At 41.0% G+C, this 26,206-nt stretch overlaps 2 protein-coding genes across 5 annotated transcripts in view; one reads left to right on the forward strand and one right to left on the reverse strand.

Annotated features, from left to right (window-relative positions):
- Positions 1-9,062: 9,062 nt before the first annotated feature.
- Positions 9,063-15,658, reverse strand: GGPS1 (geranylgeranyl diphosphate synthase 1). The gene is made up of 5 exons (XM_044420138.1): positions 15,479-15,658; positions 15,136-15,352; positions 12,479-12,584; positions 10,716-10,786; positions 9,063-10,044 (listed from the first exon to the last, which is right to left on the reverse strand). The coding sequence occupies exons 3-5, from the start codon at positions 12,546-12,548 to the stop codon at positions 9,283-9,285; spliced, it is 903 nt and encodes a 300-aa protein (XP_044276073.1). The 5' UTR covers positions 12,549-12,584; positions 15,136-15,352; positions 15,479-15,658; the 3' UTR covers positions 9,063-9,282.
- A 145-nt stretch (positions 15,659-15,803) lies between these two features.
- The window catches only part of ARID4B (AT-rich interaction domain 4B), a 120,972-nt gene continuing 110,569 nt past the window's right edge, over positions 15,804-26,206 (forward strand). For 2 of the 4 annotated variants that reach the window (XM_044420103.1, XM_044420119.1), the window contains exons 1-2: positions 16,015-16,275; positions 17,384-17,446. In XM_044420103.1, coding sequence (XP_044276038.1) covers positions 17,441-17,446 — 6 coding nt within the window. In that variant the 5' untranslated portion in view covers positions 16,015-16,275; positions 17,384-17,440. Of the gene's footprint in view, positions 15,956-16,014; positions 16,276-17,383; positions 17,447-26,206 lie in introns of those variants that run through there. The other 2 variants (XM_044420111.1, XM_044420125.1) reach the window with 2 other exon arrangements.

Below are 26,206 nucleotides of genomic sequence, written 5' to 3' on the forward strand. Positions count from 1 at the left end.
AGACAGATAAAAGGAAGTACTTCTTCACACAACGGAATTCTCTGCCACAGCAGTGTGGGCACTGATCTGAATGGCTTTAAAGGGGGATTGGACACATTCATGAAGGAGGCTAGCAGTGGCAAGTGGTTTTGCTAGCTATGGGCTACATCTATTACCAGAGAAGGCATACCTGCTTATACAAGTTGCTGAGAAGCCAGGCAGATACAGGTGTACCACTGTGTGAATGAAGTACTGGAGTAGATGGACTATTTGCCTGAGCCAGAATGGCTTTTTTATGTTCTTATGATTTTCTACCACTTAAAGGAGTTTGAATTTTGAGTGCTCAATTTCTTCTAACCATGAGATATACTACACAATTTTCTTCAATTTATTTTTTCCTGATTTATATGCTGCCTTTTTCCTACAAAGGGCTCAAGGCAGCTTACATCATTCTCCTCCTCCAGCTTATCCCCACAACAACAACCCTGTGAGGTAGGTTGGGCTGAGAGTCTGTGACTGGCCCAAAGTTACCCAGTTGGCTCCATGGTGGAGCGGGGACTAGAACCCAGATTGTCTGAGTCCCAGTCCCATGCTCTTAACCACTACACCACACTGGCTCTCACTTTTATCTAGTACATCACACAAAATTAATATTCAGCTTTTTTTTTGGTATAAAGACTGGTTTCACTTTACTTTTGCTCTCTACCTACCCAGGAGCCTGTGTGTTTTTCCCAAAGCAAGAGACAGATCTGAATTACAGACCTTTATGTACTAGACCTTTATGTTTCCAGAAATGAGAGTCATTTATTTTTTGTTTCAAAATGCTTAATTTTGGCTAATGCAGTGCATGGGAACGTGTGGTCTCCTAGATTTTGTTAGACAAGAGAAAAGGACACATTTGTTAAAAACAATAAAGATGACAGTACATACTGCTGCACAAAATTTACAAATTCAAATTTTCAGAACCTCTTTGAAAATGCTTTTTAATGGATGGGGTGTAGCATTGTTTTTGTTTTAAAAATCCTGCTTAAAAAGGCATTGTGACATTGAGAAAAGGGACTTAAATGAAATCTATAGAGATAACAAGTCATTTGTTCCACCGAGATTTTATCCCTTCCAACATGCTGTTCTCATGAATATGTTCCAAACTCATCGATGATATAAAAGGCCTCTAATAAGAAAATGATGAACTCTGCCCCTGAGAAAGTGCCCCAAGTCTCTTAGACTGCAATCCTATGAATGTTTAGGCAGAAAATCCCTACAACTCAAGGAATTCAGCATCCAGAAAGGAGGATCAGCCATTGTTTGTCTCCGAATGATAGATGTAATCGGATACCAGTGACTATTTAGGGCCCTCTAGATATTGCTGGACTCGTGACTCCGCGCAATGTGCGAGTCCAATGTTGCGAGTCCACTACAGCCCACCAGCCCCAGGGCCATCGCGCCTTGGATGTGTATCTGATTAACAAGAACGAAAAGAGGTTTACTTCAGAAAACAATGATCAAAGCCAGTAAGAGCGGCACTGCAGCAGCAACGCATAGGGCACAGAAAAGTCCCACAACTCCCAGCATTCCCCAGCCAACATAGGTGACTGGAGAATGCTGGGAGTTGGATGGCTTTTCTGCTGCCTAAACATGCATAGGATTACGTCATTAAGCAAGTAGAGGTAGTCACCTGGGAGGGAGATAATGCCTTCCCCAGCGATCGAGGGGTGGAGCAAGCAGCCGGACACTTCTCCTTCCCCTCGTTCATCGGTGGGGTCAGCCGCGAAAACGGTTTCTCTCAACCACCCCGAAACATCTTTTTTGCCCTTTCCAGAACTGCAAAACAATGACATCATCGGCTATTGTTCCACACCGCCCCTCCCCGCCTCATCCTCCTCGTGGGCGGGCCTTTTACCCCCCACCCTCACGTTCTGTGCTCCTCAAGCACCGGAAACGCCGCAGCCATTGTGCTTACAGTCAATGTCAGCGGGCGACGTGAGGGCTGATGGGACGTCCACAAAGGAGGAGGAAAAGCTGTTCAGTTGGGGCAGGGAACGACACTCGTAGAAAGAGAAATAACGCAGAGGATTTCTGCCGTAAGTTGGAATCATCCTGGAAAGCTGCAAGTGTTCGAAGGACCACAACGCGCGTCTAGATAAAACGGAGGAAGTGGGGCTCACTTAACTCCATATTTTGCTGTGACCTGCGCAGTTTTGGGAGAGAGGAGCAGCTCCCCTTGGAACCCCAAACAGGCACTGAAAGAAAGTGATCAGGTTCTGCGGAGATGCGGAACGTCTGCTAGTATAAATAGCCGTTTTTGTTTGTTCAAAGGAATAGCTAATGTTCCCATCGGCAGGTATAGCGAATCTAATCCACTCTACCATTCTGCATGCTTGCTCATCCCCAAACTCTGACAGGACCAGAGATAAATATTTGCCATAATGGGTCCAAAGCCTGTGGGCTTATACATGCTGTTTAGTGTTTATTCAGAAGTAAGTTGCAGTGATTCCAGTGGGTTGCGTCCTGATTTCGACATACTGAAATTAGATCTATTTAAATCAATACGTTATGTGGGTCTACACGAAACTTGAGTCTAGATGCCACTGAAACTTGCTTTCCTCTGAGGTGTCTGTAGGACTGCAGTAGAGTTTAGACTGCCTGTATCTGATGGCAAAAGGTGAACACGTATGTCAAGCAAAGAGATTAAGACTAGCAACAAGGACAGTGTTAGTTAAACTCTGTGTAAAAAGGATCACAGAGCAAGCCATGCCCTAGAACAAGGAAAGGCATGATGGTAATTCAGTTACAATCCACCCCCACTTTCTATTTTACATGTTTAATAATTAAAAGTTTAAATCTGAAACATAACTGCTTCTCAAACCATCCATATCATAGCAGATTACAATAAAAGGCATCTAGTAAACTGTCCCCTACAAGGTTTCATAAACTAGTTTTATTAGTAATGCACTAGTTTATCAAAAACATAAAATAGATCTATTGATTTTAAGCACATTATAAAGAAAGCTGACCAATTGTCAACAAGGCTGTACCATGTATTTTTAAAAATGCCATTAGTTATTATGAAATTGTGTTCTACAGCATCACTCTATTTTTATTTGTTACACTGGCATCTCTCTTGTCCTCTAAAGGAAATTTATTGCTGCACTCTGTTTGCAATAACAATTTTTAAAAGAACAAACCCCAGCCAAAAGAAAACTATTTTGAAAAAAAGAAAACTATTTTGAAAGTAAGCAAGCAAGGTCAGTACCACACAGAGCTCTTGAATGTCTTCCAGCAGTGGAAAGTTGCTTGACTCCATAAATTGGCGCTAAAGTAGATCAGCCCCTTCCATCATGTCCTTTTCAAACTATGCACAAGAACTACATTCTCAAGATCACTTTACATCTTTTAAAGTGAAACCAAATAGGCAGAAAACTAGGAGTGATCTTAGAGCTCATTTGCTAGTCCTACCAACTCTTATTTAGAGAGTTTAAGGGGCTTTTTTTGGCTGAAATCCAAAACACTGCTGTATTCTCTGTGAAGTGAGGATGCTCATTAACGGCAGATATTTCCACAGCCAAAAGTAGTGTGGGAAGTGCCTTCTCAAGCCAGACCCAACACTTCCTTATTTTTTTAATGTTCAGAATCTCCCAGAGAATACAGATTCAGTTTAGGTGATGTACAGACTCTAAACATTGAAAGTTGGAAATAGAAGTTGACGGCTTCCTCACAGTGATGTCCAGCTGAGCTATTTCGGGTGGCGGACGGCCTATTTCATTCTGGGCCTAAGATAGATCCTATCACACCATTAGTTGTTCACTGTGATGACTTTGCCCAGCACTTTAGGGATAAAATCGCTCAGATTCACTATGAGTTGGATGCCACAGTTGATGCAGTCCTGGAGGTGTCCAGAGCACCGTATGGTCCGTTCTTGTTGGATGAGTTTCAATTGTTGCAGCCTGAGGAGGTGGACAAGGTGCTTGGACAAGTCCATTCAACCACCTGTTTAGTTGACCTTTGCCCTTGGCTGCTCACCAAAGCCAAGGACAGTATGTGTACCTGAGTCTGGGAAGTGGTTAATGCTTCACTGAGGGAGGGTCAGGTTCCCACCCCCTTGAAGGAGGCTGTGATCAGGTCCATCCTAAAGAGGCCTAACTTGGACCAAAAGGTTGCCACCAATTATAGACCAGTGGCCAACATCCTGTTTTGGGCAAGGTGTTTGAGCAAGTGGTGGCTGGGCAACTCCAAGCACTTGGAGGAAACTGACCATCTGGATCCATTCCAGTCTGGTTTCAGGCCTGGCTATGGGACTGAAGCTGCCTTGGGTGCCCTGTATGACAACTTGTGCAGGGAGAGAGATGGGGAAGTGCGTCCCTTGGTTCTCCTGGACCTCTCAGCGGCTTTGGATATCATCAACCATGTTAGCCTTCTGGATAGGCTAGCCGAACTGGGGGTTGGAGGCACCACTTTGCAGTGGTCCCGCTCCTATTTGACTGGATGATTCCAGAAGGTGGTGCTGGGGGATTATGGCTCTGCGCCATGGCAGCTTTGCCATGGAGTTCCGCAGGGTTCCATTTTATCCCCCTTGCTCTTTAACATCTACATGAAACTGCTGGGAGAGGTCACCCAGGGGTTTGGGCTGCAGAGTCACCAGTACACCGATGACACCCAGCTCTACCTCTTTTACATCCAATCCAGGTGAGGCAGTGGCTGTCCTTAACTGGTGTCTGTCCAATTTGATGGACTGCATGAGGGCCAATAAATTGAGGCTTAATCTCGAGGACAAGATGGAGGTCCCACTAAAGGACAGGGTGCACAGTTTGGGTGTGCTCCTTGACCCAGAGCTGTCCCTGAAACTCCAGGTGGGAGTGGTGGCGAGAAGCACTTTCCTTCAGCTTCTGCTGGTTCATGAACTGTGCCCTTACCTGGATGAGCAGAGCCTAGCAATGGTGATCCATGCCCTGCACTTCTGTAACACACTGCATGTGGGGCTGCCCTTGAAGATGGTCTGGATACTTCAGTTGGTCCTAAATAGAGCAGCCAGGATGTTAACCGGGATCAGCAGATATGCTCACATAACGCCAGTCCTTTACCATCTACACTGGCTACCTACTGAAGTCTGGGTCCAATTTAAGGTGTTGGTGATAACCTATAAAGCCCTAACAGCTTTTATAATAGATATTATGCTTTGCCTTTATTGTTAGACTATCCTGAGACTTATGTACAGTACGGGGCACAAAGTTTTAAACAAAGTAAATAAATAAATAAATATTCTGCATGGATTTCCTGTGCTATTATTTTCACATGGAGAGTAACTCACAGCAACCATACAATTCAGTTCATTGTTATATCCTTGTGTCTAATTTGGCTCCAAGGTTCCATGAGTCTAGAGATCAGACTTTCTTTTCTACACTTCTGGTACAGTCCTTTTCCTTGGTTATAGGTATCAGATCCATAACTTTTGGCTGCCTTTGTACAATACAGAATTCCACCATCTAACAGCAGGAATCTACACTAGGGAGAGACTATTATACCACTTAAGCTATGACTTTATTCTCTGAGAATTCATCCCCTCTGACAATTAGGTAAACTACACAATTTGATTTGTATTGACTCATTTTATATAAGAGTATCTAAATTTATTTCCAGCACTGCCTAGTTGGTGGACAAAGAAGTCCACCAACAATGGAGCTTATCTGATTTATCTGAGATGGAGACAGCAGCCAGATATTGTATTTTTTAAAAACAGGATCTACAATTGTCTGTGACAGTGTTTGACTTGGTAGACTTAAGGCATTTAAAGGATCAAAGCACTTCTAACACTCCTTCTCCCATATCAGCTTTAGACTGACCATCAGCCATCTTGACAACACTATACAGTCAGCATTTCTCTTCCCTCCACCAGCTGACTTCATAAGTCAGGAGATTTCAAGTTCGCATGCTTTTGTAACCCTCTAAGTTGGCCTAAGAAACCTATATGGAAGCTTGGATTTTTATGGCAAACCTAACTGCCTTAACTTTTGTTTCTAAAAGTTATCAAGTTAGTCCTGTGTAACAATAAATCCCTGGATTTATTCTCAGACCTGGGATGCACCAGTCTGAAGGGTGCCCAAGTAGAGATACTGAACCATAAATTTTTGAACTTCTACCTAGTCATAAAGGGTTTCACAGAAAGATTTCAGAGTGAATTTTCTCAGAACAAGTTTGGTACCTGAATATAAAGTTTAGGGAGGTTCCTTCCTAATAACTTTTATATGCAGTTTTTATAATCTATACTTTTATATTCATGGTAAACTACCCCAATATTCAGAACAGAAGGTGATCATACAGGGTGATTAGTTGGGTTAATGTTTGACCTCAGCGAGCTGGTAGGGAGGTTCAGATGTATTCTGCTACCAAGACATTTGATTGGCCATGTTCAAAGAGATTCTCCTGAATTAGCTGACTTGGTGGCCATATGGCAATTTGGTAGGGATCTCCATGCATTCCCTAGTCCCAAGAAATACTCCATTTAATCTCCCTCCCTTGCCCCACTCCCCACCTCCCGCACACACGCAGAGGGAGAGAGAATCTTCTGCAACCCCTTTATCTTCTTGGTGTCCATGCTGTATTTTCTAGTAAAAAGATGGATTCCCTAGCCACAATTTCGAAGTAATGTCCAATGAATGTATAACGTAATACATATGAGAGCCAGCACACCTTCCTATGTAAGAAAACGTATTTGCATGTCAGAGGTTTGAAAAGACTGTCTCATGTTGTTGCTGTTAGTTCATGCTCACAGAAAAGTCAGCTTTTGCTAATTTGACCCATATTCTTTCTCCCCACACCCCAAGCTTATTGAAAGCAAAAATAAAATTTGACTAATAGCGGGGGAGAGTTGGAGAAAGGGAAAGAGATAAAGAGAGAAATGTTTTTTAAAATAAGTGCAAGAAATATAAAAAAATACTTTTCCTTTGGAAAAGTGACTGCTCAGGTCCCATATACATGGGATTTTTTGCCTCAGTGTACCTTAGTTTACATTTGCTTATATTGAACTGCATTTGCTCTTTAATGACTATTGCCCTAGTTTTGAGATGTCCTTTTGGGGCTCTTGGAGTACCCTTTTTACTACCCCAGATACTTTGGTGTCATCAGCAGAACTAGCCACTTCACTGTTCATCCCTAACTTTAAATAATTAAACAAGATTTCTTTGACAATTCTGTTTTATGCATCTGGTACTGCTACATGTAAGAAATTGAGACATTGCATGAAACTTCAACCAGACTGCTTGAACTTAACAAGGCCCCTTATATGCTAGTCCGAAATAAACAATTACATGGGAAATCTTGAATGACTTAAGTTCCTACCTGCCTTATAAGGTCACTGTAAATAGACACAAGGAACAGTTCATATCTCTAGAACACCATCCTTTGGACAACTATCCAAGTGTGAAATTTCCTGCAGCTCTGATTTATTTTACTTCAACTATGATATTACAGTTTGACTTATCTACTAGCTGTAGACATTAATATATATGCTAGCCTTCACCATATGCGTTGGGCTACAACTCCCAACAGCACAGGACATCATGGCCATTAGCCAGACCGACTGGGAACAAAGATTTAGTCTAAAATATCTGGAGTGTATCAGGTTGAGAAAGGCTACCATATGTTTATAGGAGCATTTTTGGCTGGAAAGGCTTTAGGATGAACTATCTACATCTCATCTAGCATATTCAAGTAGATTGGCACGTATGCAAAACATCAAACATTAGTCCCAAAGGCCCCAGTATACAAGTAGTATATTTAAGCTGCCTCGGAAGGCCTTGGCAGTTATAGGCAGTCTATAAATACATGTATAAATATGTAGTATACAAGGCCTTAAAACATCTGTGCTTAGAATTCCCACTTTCCTTTTAGATTCACATTTTGTAATGTTCCATTTAGCATAGCTAAGTTTGCACACAGTGATACCACCACCTGCATGAGTTATCCCCAAAGGTTTCTAGGCTGCAAGGTCAGAACAAGAGTTAATTGGATTGAATCTCAATTGCATTCCTGTGGGAATTGTTGCCATTGCCCCCTAGGGTTTGGGAATACTGTTTCAGGCAGCATGTTTCTGTTCTAACTGATCTTCTGAGAGTTGTCAGGGGACTGAACATAAAAAGGGGCTGAAAACTGCCTTTTGTCTTCCTACTCCATCTGGTTTCAGACTTGAAGCCTCATCTTTTGGACACTATTCTATGCTAAGAACAAGTATAGGCAAGTTTGGTATTTTCTATCTGGAATACTGTTCCAAAGGTTACTGATTTTTATGTTTCCTCCCTCTTACAAATGAATTTAACACTTACTTCAAGAGTTGTGTGTACTTCTAAGGAAATTTTGGTACTACATCTAAACATGTAGGCTAAGATGTGAATTGAACAAGGTCTGTCAATACCCTGGCTCAGGCTGAGGCGGGTATAAGAGGTAGCAAACTGTACCTTGGCAATTGTTTGTTCTTGCCTATAGCACTGGAACCCAGGGCAACCCTTTCCCTTCACCCTCTCCTTGCCTGTCTATTTAATTTCCACATGTATGGGCCCTTGCAACCCAGCCCAAAGCTATGAAGAATAAACTTGGGATCATACAGAATTGTTTTTTAAAAAACAGAAAGATCACCCCCAAACTAGCCCATTCCACTTCTGCAGGGAGTTCTTTGTCCAATGCCTGCAAGGCTACACATGTGACCACTCTATATGCTAACAGTTTTCCATTAGGTTACCTTGTCCATCTTCTTACACAATATAGTCCAACTGGTTCTTATGCTTCAGCAAAATTGTATTAATCACTCAGTTGGAAGCGCTTGATGGCTCTCCCCCACTACACAGCTTAAGCCCCTGGAATGATTTAACTGCCTGCTACACCCAGGTTGACAAGTATTTGCATAATAAAGCATATATTAATTCATTATCTCAAGGGTAAAGAAAAAGAAATGGAAGAACATTTAAGAATACATGCCTGAACCACCCAGAACTTGAAAACCGAAAGAAAAACAAGTCAGAACTTTCATATGCTTTCAGGATCATATTTGGAAATGTGTCTTGAGGCCAGAATTAAATCACAATCAAATGAGAAAGTTTTACAGTAAGACCGAGTAGCTTTATTTCAATGGAAGTTTGTAGCAGAATGTAATTTTGTATAAGCAGCTGAAAATTAAAAGAACACTTAGGGTACATATCAAACTCCCAGTTACCCATTAAAATATGCTTCAGAGCAGTTCCTATGCAGCAAGGTAATGCTACTAGATCCTCATGATCATTTCAGAACTGTTTGTAGTAACCATAATTGGCAATTGTTTCAATTTTCATTGTCTTTGAACATTTTGCTTAAATATTCAAGTAACGCTGCAAGCTCAGGATTTCCACCAAGTGATTCAATTTGCTTATAAGCTTCAGACTCAAGTTCTTCCAATGTTTTCCGAGTGTATTCAAAGGAACCCACATCTTCAAGGTAATGCACACAATATTTTTTAATGTCCACATTTTCAGTCCTCTGTCGCAGAATATTCTGCACCTGTGTGCTTTCTGGCCTGGACCATATGGCATGGATAGTTGGGAATGAGAATTTCCCTTCTGTTAGGTCTTCACAAAAACTTTTGTTCTCACTATATTCTTTGGAGTGCAAGTTTGCATAGTCATCTCTAATTTGGAAGAAGAGCCCAAGGGTGTTAAGGAGTGGTTTTAAATCTTTTTTATAACTGGAGAACAACTGCATGAGGCCTACAGCTAGTCCAAAAAGGCCACCTGTCTTTTGCAGAACCATTGCTTTATATTCTGCTTCTGTAGGACAGGTGTAAGTATCTCTCCAGTGAATATCCAAGCCTTGGCCTTTATGGAGTTCCAGCAATTGGCGAGTGAACACTTTCACAGCATCTGGGTGATCAAGTGTTAAAACCTTTTGCAAGCCAAGGAAATAAACAAAGTTTGCACAATTTATTACAGATGGTATTCCATAGATGCTATGAGCTACTGGAAAACCTCGTCTTAGCTTTGAATTGTCTTCTATGTCATCTATAAGCAAACTTGCATTGTGCAACATTTCTGTCACTTCAATGATAACCTAATAAAAGAGAAAAAAGTCAGTCCTTTATTTCACTTTGTTCTCCCTCAGCTACTTTTAGATGATTCCATATCCAATGAACAAATCCCAATTAATGTATCTGTTTTATTTAATACTCTGCACTGCTACACAGGCATGAAGATGGGAAATTAAAACTGGGAACGGGTCAGAAAAGGGAGTAATGCACATGCATGAGTGTGTCTAAATGGGCACATGAAAGGCCGGAGTTCCAGTTCCCACCTCAGAAACATGTTCCGAGCTCAGAGTTGGAGCTCTAGCCCTGAAGTGCTCTCCCTCACCTCCCACATCAGCTGTGGTGCCAAGAATGGAAGAGTGACCTTGGAGCTGGTGGATGTTGCAAGGGGCAGGGAGGAGTGAGGCTCTGCCAGAATATCTCCCCTACTAGGACATCAGTCTGTTCTCATATGCAGATACAAACCACTCAGATGGATGAAACCATCCCTTTAAGTTTTTTGTTGGGCGCAAGAAATGTACATGAGATGGCTCCTTCAATTCTGAATAGGACACCCATAATTCTCTGAGTTCAGAAAACTTCAGGCATCTCAACTGGATTGTGCCTGAATAACCTTTCCTATGTCTATGTGATTACATTTTTAAAACAATTTTTTCTTGAATTGGCAATTCAAATTAGTGTGAAGAATGCAACTCACCTGTAGCTTATCTTCAGGAACATTCAACCAGTGATTAAAGGCTTGAGAAAGTTTGGTTCTGACTTGTTTACCTATAATTCAGAAAAAAAGGTATTACCACCTGTACAAAGCATGAAGCTTTGCAAAATTCCCAAACCACATCAATCCCTTGCTAGCCTTAAACATCTCTAGAAACAGTGGTGCATATGAATGCTGTGTGTACAACTTACTCAGATTCAGAAAAACCTTGCTATGTGGGAAAACTCTAAAGTTGATAGAGATATGTTCACTATATGGGGTGAAGTATTGTCTGGCCTGATTGGAAGCAAGTCCCAACTTAATTCAGGCCCTTGTGAAGAGATGCTTACCATACTTCTATGCTGGTATGCTGGACACATACCATGGAATTGCATATTGTTCCAGAGTGTCACCTTGTCCCAAGTGCTATCACTGATAATTGTCAGCTTTTTTAAATATACATTGATTTGAGCATCAAGAGCGTACTATTTTAATTAGCTGTGCTTAGAGTCAAGGCTGTACTCGTGCAAGCCAAACAGACCACACACTCTTCTCCCATAAACTGCTACTACTGTGTAGCTATTTGTTCAGCTGACCTTTACATAAGGCAGCTGCATTTGTTACTAAAGGCAAGGAATGTAGTTAATATGCTGATGAAAAATCCCAATTACCAGTATAATCTGGATTTCATTTTCCATTATGGCTGAAACCAAAGAACTGCTGGCAGGCATGTCAAGTTTATCCTAAAAGAATACATTCAATTATTGTGGGATGCTCTTTTTAACTGACTCAGAAAGCTTTAGAGCAGGGGTCTCAAACTCGCAGCCCGTGGGCCAATTGCTGGGATGGGCGGGGCACAGGGGAGGGGCCCTGCGGCCTTCAACGCGCCAGTGGCGCCCGGGCCGGCGGGATGAGCAGCCCACCACCCCTGCGGTGGTGGAATACTTGATGCGGCCCAGCCTCACCCAGGCTCTACTTCCAGCGGCCCCCAGGCAAGTTGAGTTTGAGACTCCTGCTTTAGATACATCCAGAGGTGCACATGTGGAGAAGCTGCATGTGCCAGGGGTCCTGAGGCTCCCATCTCCTACTGCACCAGTCAACAGAATGCTGAAAAACGCCACATGGCAGTCATGTTGCAGCCTGTTCCACTTTTAGGAGGAAGCAAGTAACATTCTAGATTCATCATTTAAGCATACTAGGCTCTAATGTTTGTTCAGTATGATCTGGATAGCAAGGCTTGTAAAAAAAAAAAAAAATACACACCATGATATCACTTTTTTTTTTTTTTTTTTGGAAGTGGAATAAAATAGTAGCAAGAGGTCATTTACAAGAAGCAAATGCTAACAGTTTCAGCCTGCTTTTTGGTCACATGTTATTGGGCACAAGTATCAGTGCATGGCACAGTTTAAGTTCATTCCATTCATTTTTATACTTCCCAATAGCTGAAACTCAGGCAGTTTACAAAGATTAAAAATGTATTATAAAAACCCTATACATCCAAACATGCAGTTCATAGAGACCCAGATATAGTTAAAATCAATATAAATTCAAGATCAATGAAAATGCCAACATATGCTGTCAAGCATCTAAGAGGAGGAAGTTTTAACAAGCAGGTAGCCAAGAGAATAAATAGGAGACGGAACAAAATGTTTACTATAGGCGTTAAAGCTGGAAAAACATTCTAGGCATATCAAAAGGGCTGCTATGGCTAATAGTTAAGATACTAGTTCATCAGACAGACATGACTAGAATTCATGAGATACTACCTGGCAGTTGCAGTAAGTAGTTATACGGCTCGAGGAGAATTCTTTTGGATGTCTCTTCTATTTGTTCCATTTTTTAAAAAACTATTTTGAAGTAGTGTGATTCAATCTGTTTAAGAACAAATTAACAATGTACTTTAAATATCATCAGGAAAAACAAAGCTGAAAAACTAATGAAGTACAGACTGAGTCAGTGTACAGATGACTGGAGCATCTGAACCAATAGTCAGCACTGCACTGTTTACTAAAGTCTGCTTTAAATGACGTCCTTCCATGCATCTTCCACAAAGTTCTAAAGATCAGTAGACAGCTACATTTCTTAGAAAGCACCACTACGAAAACTTCCTGAACTTTTACAAGGTTTTTACACATCTGCAACACAAGTTACAGTAGTGTTTCCAAGCAGCATTGCGCAACTTTTCCCACGTATCAATTCAGAACCCTTGTTCTTACATCCTGTACATTTTCCCTTATCACAATGTTTCAGGATGTAGGGAAACTATGTTTTCAGGTATTGTTTTGGTCTCCTCCCACCCCACCCATAATCGTTCTTTTCCCTCTCATCTCTGTATTTCTTGCTGCACTGCAGATGTAGCTGCTTCAGACTGAAACAATTCATCTCATGCAATTTAAATACAGAAGCTGCAGTCATAACATAGTCCCATGCCAATTTAGCAATCTTGCTGTCAACTGGTGAACACGCAACAAATTGTTTTCTAGCATATAATTCTTAACCAACTCCCAATAGTTTCACATATATTTATTACAAAATAGTGCAACATTTACAGCAGGAAGTGAATCAGAAAAGAACATCTAAGAAATGGGCTGATAAATACCAACTATCCAATGTAAGTCCACAAAGCATCAGTTCTTAGAGCTTCAACTGGTTTAGCCTCAATTATACAATCGAAGTCGAGATTAAAATAATGCTTTGTATTCTCAAATATTTGATTTCAAATGTATTATATTTTTGGCAGTTATTCAGTGAAGCAGGATCCACCATAAGAGTGCTGGTTGGCACACTCACATATACCAGATAATTTCTCCCATCTTTTATACAGAACCTGCAGATCTGCTCAGTGCCCAAACACAGCAGCACTATAGCATTTCCAGGAGAACCAAATTTATTTGAACTGAGAAAATAGCACAATTAAGACTACTAGACATGCATAAAACTTGCATTGCAAGCCCCCCCCCCACTGTTTTACAACTGATACTAATAAAAGGTTTAAGCTAATATGACAGACAATGCTGAACTGGATGTTTAGATTTAGGCTTCCTTGATGTAGGATTAATCACTAGACTTCAATGATCAATTATTAGAGCAATTAAAGCCTGTTGTGTTGAACCAGCCTGATCATTTGCTAAATGTGCTTCATAAATCTAACGTATAATTTTTATTGCAGTATTAAAAAAAGGATTGCAGCAGATGCATAAAGTCACCATGCAAACATTTTGGTATAATTGTAAGCAGTGCCTAAATTGTGAATATTTATGTAAGAATACAAAATACTGAATTAATAAATGCAGAAAAATCAACAGTTGTCTTATACATCAGGCAATCTTGGAAACCAACTAACCAGCAGAAATAGCTAGGACACTTTCAGCAATTAAGTCCACTTTGTATTACATCTTTCTTACATGGAAGGTCTTAGTAAACAAAAGCACACAGACTATCGTTTCAATTGCAGATTTTAAAAATACCTTAATAAAAGTATATCAAATATGTGATGCATATTCCTGGAATAGGAATGTACATTTAACGTTATCACACATGTTAACATTGGAAAGCCAGTGTGGTGCAGCGGTTAAGAGCATGGCACTAGGACTCCATTGACCTGGGTTCTAGCCCCTGCTCAGCCATGGAGCTAAATGGGTAACTTTGGGCCAGGCACAGACCCTTAGCCCAACCTACCTCACAGGGCTGATGTTATGGATAAAATTGAGTGGAGGAGAAGAACTGTGTAAGTTGTTTTGAGTACTTTGTAAGAGAAAAGGTAGGATATAGATCTAAGAAACAAACATTGATCTTCAGTTAACTGATTCTCTTCTGTTTAGGAAATTTATTGGCCTATGACCAACTTTTAATAATCCCTCACATTAAAATTGCTTTGTATTATTTATATGAAATTAAACCTATTTGGACTGGCTTTGTTTCCCTTTTTAGACACAGTAAATTATCAGATTTATAGACTTGGCTCTCCAAAGGCTTCACACTTTTTTCTTACTATTGAATAAATTCACTGAACATGTCGTCTATTCCATACAGTAAATACAACCCAGACACTTTTATACCAGAATAAAAAAGTGTTAACGTGCAAAGCTTACATTTAAAAGGATACATAGGCAATCTTCTCCAAGTAAGAATTTTGCTATACAGTACTATTTATTTATTTATTTAGAATATTTCTATTCCGCCCCATTCGGAAAAAGCCTCGGGGCAGCTTACTTCGAACACTCTTGAAGCTCAACAAATATAGAAAGAATCTGATTAAATAAACTAGATTGTTAGTTCATCCTGTACCAGATCTTAAGACTGCTAACAACAGTGCTTTAAATTTGAGCGAACAAAACTAGTTGCCAGTATCAAAGAATCTCTAAGAACTTTAGAGGTGGAAAATACACTCCTTCAGCAACATTAAGGCATTTTAAAGGCATACCTTAGGAGGAGAGTCGCCCTTGAATACAAGAACCGTCCCTTTCTCTTGCACTTCACACACTTGCGCTCGACTCCGCAAGCCTACGAAAAGAGCAGCGGCACACAGGCGAGCTCCGAGGAAAGCGCTCCAGCCGCTCCTCCCGACACGACCACGTACGTGCGGGGCTTCCTCCTCAAGCACGCCGCGGCCACATCTTATAGCAGAGGGGCGGAGCGTCCTAATAGGAAAGGGAGGAGGAGGAATGAAACCAGACACCTTCCTTGCGAGAAGGGGAAACAGTGGGCGGAGACTGAAAGGGGGCCTTTCTTATGCATGAAATTCAAGAGCGTTGACTTCAACCTACCGTAGCCTCCCCCACGACTTCTTCACTGGTCCATTCTAAGACCTCGCCGGGAGTTTTACGCGTCCCTTCGCCCGTCTCAACGCAATAACGGCAACCACAAAACCCCACCCCCTTCCGCCTCAATCGCCACCTTCGCCTGATGGGGGAAAAATGCGCCACCAGGGCCTCTTGGCGCAGGCGCGAGCTCCTCCTACAGACGTTTAATAAGCTCTCTTCGACTCCCTCTGCCCCTCCATTTTCTCATTCGCCTTCTGCCTCGCAATGCATCTTAGGAACTGTAGTACAATTGAGAAAAAAATCCCTTCGCAGGCTGCGACAATTGGGCGAATGAGAAACCTTGCTACCCAAAAGCCACCGCGACGCCAAGTCTCTGTTTCCATACAACCTGTGAGAGAATTACATCAGTGTTTCTGATAGAAAGGCTAATGGCGTTAGGAAGTAGGCGGGCTTTGTGGCTTTCCAGCCAGTAGTGGACAGGTAAGGCGGGGAGGGGGTGGGCTTTGAGCTGTCAGTCACGCTTCGGATCTTGGAGGGGGAGGGGAGTGAACAGCTTGGAGCGGAGCCGCTGCTGTCGCCGTCGCCACCGGGGTTCGGACGGGAGGGATTGGCCCCCGCTATTGCCGGGCGAGAGCCCCTCGACCATCCTGGGAACCAGGCGGACGATTGCTTGATAGTCGCGGGATTTTGGCCCAGGGATCGGGTCCAGCGTTGGGAGGAGGCTCCATCCTCCTCGCCCCCCCCCCCGCAGGTTGGGGGGACCAGCGAGCGGGCGGGTGGGCGACAGCCGTGGAACAAAGGTAACGTTGCCCTGGAAAAGACCTTCCCGGTCCCCCGTGGCCCTAAGTGGGTAATGAGACTCCTTGGTGGAGGCAGAAGTCCTTTGCAGGGGCGATGAAAGAGAGAGAGAAGGAAAGAAGCGCTTTAGGTTTGTTTTTCTCCTTGTTGAGGCTGCGGCGGGACTCGCCGACCCCCCTCCCCCCCCACGAATCCGAAACCTTTGAGTCTCGGAAGGGAGAAGCGAGGAATCCTGGAGCCGCCTGTGGAAAACGAGCTGGAGGGAAGGCCTCCCGTGTTTCTCCCAGTTGACCGCCGCCTTCCCGGCTTCCTCGATCGCTGACCAGCTTCGAGCAGGGAAGCTGGGGCTGTTGCTGAAACTCCTGCCGCGGAGTCAGCGTTTGAGGGGGGGCGGGGGACAAGCAGTGAGAGCGAGCCGAAAGAGAGACAGGTTGCCGGGAAGATACGGGGAACTGCAGTTCTTAACACGGGATGGAGAAAGAGGGCGACGACGACGAGGAAGATGAGGAGAGCTGCCTGTCGAGCCGCCCCCATCTTCGCTCCTTGTCCTAGTACAATGGAGAAGCCTCCCCACCCGCAGGGAAGTGTGTGTGTGCGCGCCTGCATGAACGGAGAAGCCTCTGTCCAGGCTGGACGCCCCGTAACCTGCCTCTGTCGCCCCCCACTACTCAGCCCCAGTTGAGTAGGGGAGGTGGGAGCCACTCCCTGTGAGGAGAAGGGTTTGTTCCTCCTCAAGGGTTTATTCCTCCCCCCGGAGAGGGGCTTGCAAGGAAAGCGGGGGGTGGGGGGGTTTAAGAAGCGGTTGTTGTGGCAAGTTTCTCCGCTGACAGAAATGGCGTCAAAGGCAGCGAGAGAGGGGGAAGCCAAGCGGCGGTGTGTGAGGCTCCGAGAGGAAGCGGCCGCGATAGCTAGAGCAGCGAGGCGGCGGCGGCGGCGAAACGGGGCCCTGTATAGAGGGAGTGAGAGAGGTAGGCTGTGTCGGGGGTGGTCTTAGGAACAGAGGAGCAGCTCCTGCAGAATGCCACCCCCACCCCGCGCACACACTAGCAGGAGCGCGCCCCAATGAGAAGGGGGTTGTGTGGTGCCTCAGTGCTTTGTTTTAAATTTCAGGTCCAGCCTCGGCAGCTCAACCTCTTTCGGGCTTTTCTCCTGCAGCCAGAGTTCATCATGAAGGTAAAACACTTACGGGTAGAGACGGGGTTAGTGGAATGGGGAGCCGCGGAGGGTTATGTCTGTCCTAGTTTGCTACCTAGTATGAGGATCGGAGCTGTTTCCGAATCGAGGCAGTTTTCTTCCTTTGGCTGAAAGGAAGGCGTGTGTATTGCTTTGGTTTTTGTATATTCTTCTGATGGCAGTGCCGAGGGCATAATGTAAATCCAGTGTGCTGGAGTTCTGCAACACCCTTTAAAAGAGGAACGAGGACATGGCTGCCTGGGCCAGCCTTGGTAGTTTGGAGGAGGAAGAAGGGGTATTTTTTTTCTCTCTAAAAGTATGGAGGGGTCGGGGGAAGCTCTCTTAAGCAGTTGTGCTTTATCTGTTCTAGTTAAAGGATAGATTTAATTTACTTTACCTTTATGGGAGGTCTATTGAATTAATATTTCTGATTTACTGGAAGTCCCTTTATTGAAGAGAAGACTGCAGCAAAAATACTGCTGCAAGATGCAGAAAGATTTTTTTAAAAAAACAGCTTTTCACGATTTGATGTATTGAGTAGTTGCATAGCATGTTCCTGTTTACTGAAAGGCACTGACAGCTGGTGGTATGTTTCTTAAAGCAAATGTAATGGAAGAAATATCAATAATGTATTCCTTATTTTTAAACGTGTATGTCTGTGAGCACATGACCTGGTGTTAAATGTTATCTAAACATCCAGACCAAGCTCCAAATGTAGGCGGTTTGTACTGTGATTAATTTGGTTTTCAGGCCTTAAAAATCTGCTAGGCATTTTCTGAATATCTGAAAATGAAATATTGTCAGATACTTGAATGATAAGCACGGGCTACCATCTTTGTTATTAAATATTGTAAGCTACTTTATCTGTTGAATAAGGTCTTATTCAGGGATATGGAGAGCTACGATTCTGCTGTGCCTGGAAGTAATAACATATTTCAGACAACTATGTTGGTAGTTCTCAGTAAATAAGCTCCATCAAGAATCTTTTCTCTTTTGATTAAATAACCATTATTTCTGAAATAATAACTAGTGAATTAAGTACTGTATCAAAATCTGTATTTTAGATTGATTGTGATAAGTAAAAAAATAGTTCTATTTTTTTCAGCAAGTGTTCCATTTCAAATATTTACACATGGCATTCCCCTTGTGTATATAGGGGAATTCTGGCCTTATTTAGGATGAGCAGCCTGTGATTATAGAAATAGCCATCCATGCAGTTCTGAAGAACTTGTCATTATAACTAGGAAGTATTAGAGAGCCATCTTTGCACTGTAACAATTGAAATCCCATGTTTGTGGTGTTTTTACTAAATGAGTAGATTTTTTAAAAGTTCTTATGATATAGGCATGAAATGAAAATTTACTCTACATCATAGTTTGGAAATTAACCAACCATTAACCATTTTAGTACCATAATATTCTAGTTTTAGCTCATGTTAGGGTGCAATCAAATGCATGTATAGACAGAAAAAAGGCTGGCAAATCCTAATATTCTCTAGCCAGCCATGGATGTTGCAGGACTCTTTCTGCCTAAACAGGCATAGGATTGTAGGAACCTTATAGTCCTATTTGGATAAGTCTGTTTGCAGTGATATTTAGTACATAAAACTTGCTTCACTGGGCATTTTTTCCAGAAATGTCCCATTTCTGTTTCTAGGGGGTTAATTCCCAATAGGTATTCATTAAAAGCTTATTCATTCATAGAGGGGTTTAGATATTTTAAGGGAAATCATGGCATAAACTTGCTATTGAGATGATGCCTGCTTTGCTTCTTCCTAGATTGTGGGATAAATGAATTGCTTACAGGTGGCAAAAAAGTATTTGAAAGTATGTGAATGCACACCCTGGCTAAAACAAGAGGATACAAAATTTGGTTACTCTAAAGACAAAAGATAGCATCCTTGCTGTGCAGATGTTTGGTTACTGACAGTTGTGGTATAATCATAATAGTTCATATATTTTCTGAGAAAGTAAACAGTAATACTTCATATATTTTCTGAACTAAGGCAGCATTGAAGAGAGGAAAATTCCACATGCCCTGTTCCAGACCTCATTCTGTTGAATGTCTGCACTTTGAATAATAGCTGGGATACATGTGTACAGGAGGAAAAATGAGCATGGTTGGCTAGGAGCTTATTCTGTAGTACTGTTAGTGCTGTGACTCATCAGGATGTTCCTTTCTGTCCTGTGCTGTGGAAGGAGTTATTCTCCAGGCTCTGTATTATACCCTCTGCTGCCTTTTCTTCCATTGTGCCTTACATTTCATTTGTAAATAACTGTTATATCTTAGAAACAGGCATAAAATATTGATTACAACTTCTTTCTAAACTTCTAGAAAAGAGCACACTACTTTCCTTTATATGAAGGAGTGTTATGCTATATCTGTAATATTGCAGGAGTAACACCAACCAAGATAACAAGAGTAGTCAAGGATTTTTTTTTCCTGCTGGTACTGTAATGTTTTAGTAGAGTGAACATAATCAGTAAAGTGATGTGGAAAGTAGTGCTTACACAGATGAGAATAAGCAATGAAAATTTTAATTAGTTGAGTGAATTCTACAAGCTCACTTTTGCAGGAATAAAATTAACCATAGAGCAATCTCCTAAGCTCTGACTGATAGACATGCTGGCTGTCCCTCAAGTGGAGCACTCAGTAATGTCTTAGTTCATATTCAAGGATATCAGTCTAGAAATGCAGTTTTTGTTCTCAGGTTGTCATTTTGCTTTTATTTTTGTGGTTTGAACTTGCAGAAATGTCTCTTTTGTACTGTAGTCTCTTAATAGCAACACTAGAATAAATATATAGTGCATAAAACAAAAGTTCACCTTGCTTTTTGTAGTTTAGTAAGTTACTTTTATTAAAATACATTGATATTACCCTCTATGTGGCATAGAAACTAATAAAGCATATAGTTGTGATGAATGAAGAGTCTTGAAACAATGGAATTTCAGCTGTTAAATATGTCTTCTGCCACTTTAAGCATATAATTAGGGATCGTTTAGTACGATATGCCAAGAGACAGTAGAAACAGCTCAATAGTTTGGGTTAATATGGGAATTACTTACTACATATGACATCTTTCCTTTAGTCCTCACAAATAGTCAATTGTGCAAGATTTTTAAGGGCACCTCTGTATATGGAATACTTTTTCTTTGTTGGTGAAAATATGAAATTCAATGCCAAATTTATCTTTGAATATAGGAGGTAATTGATCTAAGCAGCAGAATTAGTTTATTGCCATGCTTGTCAAATTGTTACTTATATTCAGCATACATAGCTATCTTGGGGTAAAATATACAGTCTTAATAGATCAGTGTGTACCTGATACATCCATAATTGTCTACTAATAGTAATTTATTCTTCACAAATATATAGTCCATCTGGTCTTTAAAATGTTAGAAAATAAAGTTATTAACTTGTCACATGATTTGCTCCTGACTTAAAATGCTTTACTTAATGTAGTTATAATTAACAAATTACAAGGTGGTCAATATAAGGTGATGAAATATAAGAGTCATTCACACATGATACCTTTCTTTATGGGTATTACTTTCTTTGTAGGAAATAATGAATGAAATATGAATTTGCACAAGTGGACCAGCTCAGGCACCTGGGCTTTCTGCTCCGCTTCTTCCCTCTGCTACTTCCTATCTCCTCCAAAAATCTGCTACCCACCAGATTTTGAGGATTCATGGAGGGCTGCAGGGGAAAGCAGTAACCTTTCTGTGATCCAGAGAGGTAAATTGTATATAAAAGGTAAAGGTTTCCCCTTGACTTTAAGTTCAGTCATGCCTGACTCTAGGGGGCGGTGCTCATCTCCGTTTCCTAGCCGAGGGAGCCAGCGTTGGTCCGCAGACAGTCTCCATGGTCATGTGGCTGGCATGACTAAACCCCAAAGTGCACAGAATGCTGTTACCTGCCCACCAAAGTGGTACCTTTTTATCTACTTGCATTTGCATGCTTTCGATTTGTATGGTTGGCAGGAGCTGGGGTAGAGCAATGGGAACTCACCCTGTTGTGCAGATTCGAACCGGCAACCTTTCGATCAACCAGCCCAGCAGCACAGCAGTTTAAACCACTGTGCCACCTGCAGTCCCAAATTGTATATAAGCCTATATAAATTGAGCAGCACACACTGGAAAAAGCTCTAACTGGCAAACCGCATGCAATGAAAGGTACATTGGTCATGTGTAACTTAGAAATGAAGATGGAAATTGGTTGTGTTAATATCTTCAAGTATGTTTATGAAGAGGGTATTTTAATGCTCATTTTCTGTATCTTATCGCCTTCTTCCCCATCTTGTTTTCTTAATGATGTCTTCTCCCATCTGGCCACTCATTGGTTTTGCTCTTGCAAAGTAAGAGGGGCTACCATTATTTTCAGATTTGTTTATTGTAATAAAAGATAGTAAAGTTGTATCAGTTATTTGTTTTGCTTTTTTATATGAGTGGCCTGAAGTAAAATTGTACTAAGTGGCTTTAACTTTCTGGCTGCAGAATACATTGGTTGAAAGCTCAATTGTTCTTGCAGACAATATGCCATAAGCTTGTCAAGAATTTAGTAACGTTGCACTTTTCTAGCCAGCTGTGGAGAAGCAAATAGAGTTAGAAGAGGAATGCTTTTAGAAACGCAGAAGCTAGAAGTGAGTTTTAAAGGAGAAGAAAGGAAATGCTTAGATGTTTATCTCTAGAATTTATGGTTAAGTTGTGAAAAATAACATTTCTTGTAAGAAGCACTTGCTTACATACCCTTTTTAATTTGTTACTGTTTTTTTCAGTTCTTCATACTTAAAGTATTCTAATGCAGTAACAAAAACAAATACTTAAAAAGCAACCCACACTAAATTTGGAATAAGATCTAATGAATGCATCATAAGTTTCTGTGGACTAGAGTTCACCTCATCAAATGAAAGGAGGATACCTTCTGTTGGCATAAGCAGGAACTTAGTAGATGGGTCTTAATGGAAAATGGTGGGATTTATGGTAACAAAATCCAAAAAGTAATCTTCAACAAAGCTTCTTTTATGCAAAATGAGCATAGTGACAGTATTTACATTTAAACTTTAATTATATTGTTACGGAGTGTATTTTTGCATTTCATTGAGTTTGCACTTCCTTTTTTGTGGTGTGGGGAAATCTCTATGCACATACGTTTGTATGCTTGTCAAATGAGTTTAACTCTTCTAGCTGGAAAGTGGCACAGATCTGTAATATTAAATATTAATATGTAATATTAAATAAACAGATAAAAACCTGTGTCTCTCTGACTCTACTTGGACAAAAGAAATCAGTTATTCATGGTCTGGTAATTTCTTTGAACTATTGTGATGTGCTGTATGTGGCACTGCTCTTAAAAATAGGCTAGAAACTTCAGTTAGTCCAAAACAGAATAGCTAGATTGTTCATGGGGGTAGGTTGATAGAATTCTATTATGCCAGAAATTCACCATCTGCACTAGTTGCCTGCTTGTTTCCATGTTCAAGTACTGATTTTAACCTTTAAAGACTGATATGGCTTAAGGCCAGGTTGCGTGAAGAAGTAACTTCCCATATTTACTTAGCCAACCTGTGAAATCATCAGCTGAGGTGTCCCTGCCAAATGAGGCAAATGGTTTCAAGAAAGAGGGCCCTTTCAATGGTGGTATTCCTTCTGTGGAATGCAATCCTTAGAGAGGCTTGCCTCGTGCCTACATTATGTTTTTTCAGTGCTTTATCCAGACTTAAAATAAGCATTTTAGGAACTGTTTTTAGTTCTTTTAGTGCTGTTTTGTTAATGCTGGTGATTTTATGATTGGTTTTTTTAATGTGCTGCTTTTATCAGATTTTCATTGTATGTTCGTACTAACTGTATACCACCTAGAGAACTTTACTTTTGGGTCACTTCAAAGTGTGTGTGTGTGTGTGTGTGTGTGTGTGTGTATCTATAATCTCTCCATTATTCCTGACAGAGGGCATTCTATCCAGTATTAGTTCTACTTACAGTACACACATTAAACTGAATAGGATTAACCTTAGTTATGACTAATTTAAGTCCCATTTATTTCATTTGCACACCACCCAATAGCTGAAGCGCTCTGGGCAGTTAACAAAGTTAAAAACAACAGCATTTTAACAATAGCAAGTTAAACCAATAGCAGTGGACCTCAATGGGTTTACTGTGAGTAGGACTAACACTGGACATGATGCAGATTTGCCACAGCAAGGAAGTTCTATACTGCACCTCCTGCAAAAGTTCAGTGGATATAGAAAAACTATCCTTTCTTTGAGAAGGGAGAAGAGGTTGTCCCATGACCTGGTCTTGGCTGGAAGTACAGTGTTCCTTACTAGTGCAGGATAGTAGCTTGCCGTAGACAAGTAAGTTTATGGAACACTTCACTACAGGCAGTCCCCAGGTTATGAATGAGTTCTGTTCCTGAGAAAATGGAAATTCATCTTTAAATAGAATTTGTATGTAAATCAGATCATGTATAGTCAGCTGTCCACATTCATGGGGGCTAGGGGTGCAGGAAAGTGGGGAAACTTGCAAATGTTTCTAGGGCCCCTCTCCACCCAAACTCACCAGTGCTGCCTCTTTGCAGCAAGCGAATGCCGGAAAAATTTCCCTCTCCAGCCTGGCAGGGCAGGAGGCCTCTCTCTCTCCCATTCTGCTTTCTCTCTCTCTCTGGTGATGCTTTGGAGGCTTTCCTACTGTCCTCTTTGATTCCTTTCTCTCTCTGGTGATGATGATTTTCTTCAGTAATTTTTAAAAATTAGTAGGCTTTATGGCAGTTTGTAAGTATGGGTTGTTGTAACTCGGGGTCTGCCTGTGCACAGATTTAATCAAGACATGGATCCCTAATTGTCCTTTGGAATTGTGTGGCTTAAGTCAAGAAATAATGAATTTAATTTGCAGGAATGTGATTTATTAAACTTCATTTTAAAACTTCTAAATGTTAAAATGGTTCGTTAGAAAAGTTGTTACATGCTACTCATGTATGAAATTACTTAAAAACTGACATGTACTAGACATTGGGTAGATCTCTGTTCTTAGTCCCAGGATAATAAGAAGCACGTTGAACTCGATCATTTAAATTAGAAACTCATTTTGAGATTTCATAATGTACCAATTATGAATGGCTAGGCTAGTGGTATGAGAAAAATGCAATACTAATCTTAATATGTGTATGTATAAATGTATTTCAATATAGTGACAGATTGGTACAAAATATACAAAGCCAAGAAAAAGTTTTTCTTCCTTACTTTCCCTTTATACTTTCCTGCTGTTTGGACACTTCCTACTTGGACTGTTCTTTTCCCTAGGGTGAAGCAACTGGCATATTCATGTTTTCATGAAGCATTTTTCCTTCTCTGGGTAGTTTGGAACATATAAAGATTTTGCAGGACTCTTCAAACTTTTTCTAAACAAATATATGTTCAGTGAATTCCAGGTTGATGTGCAATAAACACAGCATGTTCTAACAAAGACGTGTACAATAAAACAATATATTTCATAACAATTTTAAATGAAAATATGTAAAAACTACAAGCAATTTAGATATTCTGGGGGGGTGGTCTACAGGAATCCCTTTCTTTCACACATGAATTCCTGCTCTTCTCAAATCCTGATTGGGCCCCCTCTACTGGATGTCAGCATCATGTCTGTAAATGTTGCTAATCATGGCTAATTGGATTAGAATCTTCCTAAAGTTGCTATTTTTAAAATAGATACCTCTTATTGATTTTAGAATCATGCACACATTTTCATTCACATATAAATTGCCTATAATCTAAGACATGAGTTGAAGTTGTGAAGGAAAGTGCTTGTTTGTTTGTTCCACTTATATCTCACCTTTCTTCCAAGGACATCAGGGTGGTATATTCAGTCAATCTTCTGTCATTTTATCTTTGCAGCAACTATGTCAGGTAGCCTAGACTGAGAGTTGGTGATTGGTTGAAGGTCACCCATTGGGCTGCATTACCAAGGTTGGGATTTAAATATGACTCTCCAAAGTCCTAGGCTAGTGTTGTAGTTGAATCGATACTTGTGTGTAATTTCATAAAAATGAATATATTGTCATTTTCAACAGCTGTAGAAGAGCCTTTATATTATTTTGAAGTGAGATAAGTGGTCTTCTTCAAATAGGAATTGAGGATCCTTGGAATTTGTGCTCCTCTTGTTGCCTTTTAAAACTAAATAAGGAACAGCTTCCTTAATCTTTTTTTTTTTTTTTTTTTTTTTTGCTCATTAAGTAAGAGCTACTTGTTCAAGGCTGTGCAAGGTTTCCCCCCTCTTGGTGCTTGATGAAGTTTCCTGACATAAAATCAGGGTCACTGGCCCTGTAGTTCTGATTCGTCTTTAATTTCTGTTTTTGCTTAAATGGAATATAAGGATTTTCTCAGCATGCATGACCAGCATCCTAGTACTCTGTAAATGGACAGCGACAGTCACAAAGCTACTAAGGAATTATCTAGTCATATGCTATTGCTGGCAGTAAGTGTCTTCAATTAATGAAGAGACAAAGGAATGCCCCAAGGGTCTAGTTGGAATCTGGGCCTTAACATGTTCACAATTAATTAACAGTGTAGTAATACAGTTTAGGAAGTGGTATAGGCTTATTAATGATATGTTTAGCTTTATAGTTTACCACAAAGAAGAGATGAAGAAGCATCTCTTAACAATTTATTGGTTCCACTTTACAGCTCATTGAGAGTATTGAAAACAAGAATAGCATCTCAAGCCCCAAAAAAGAAGACAGAGTTCCTCAAATAGGTGTGCAGAAGAG

This window comes from Varanus komodoensis, unplaced genomic scaffold (genome assembly GCF_004798865.1).
Source record: "Varanus komodoensis strain SLA01 unplaced genomic scaffold, ASM479886v1 scaffold1, whole genome shotgun sequence".
NCBI lineage: Eukaryota > Metazoa > Chordata > Lepidosauria > Squamata > Varanidae > Varanus > Varanus komodoensis.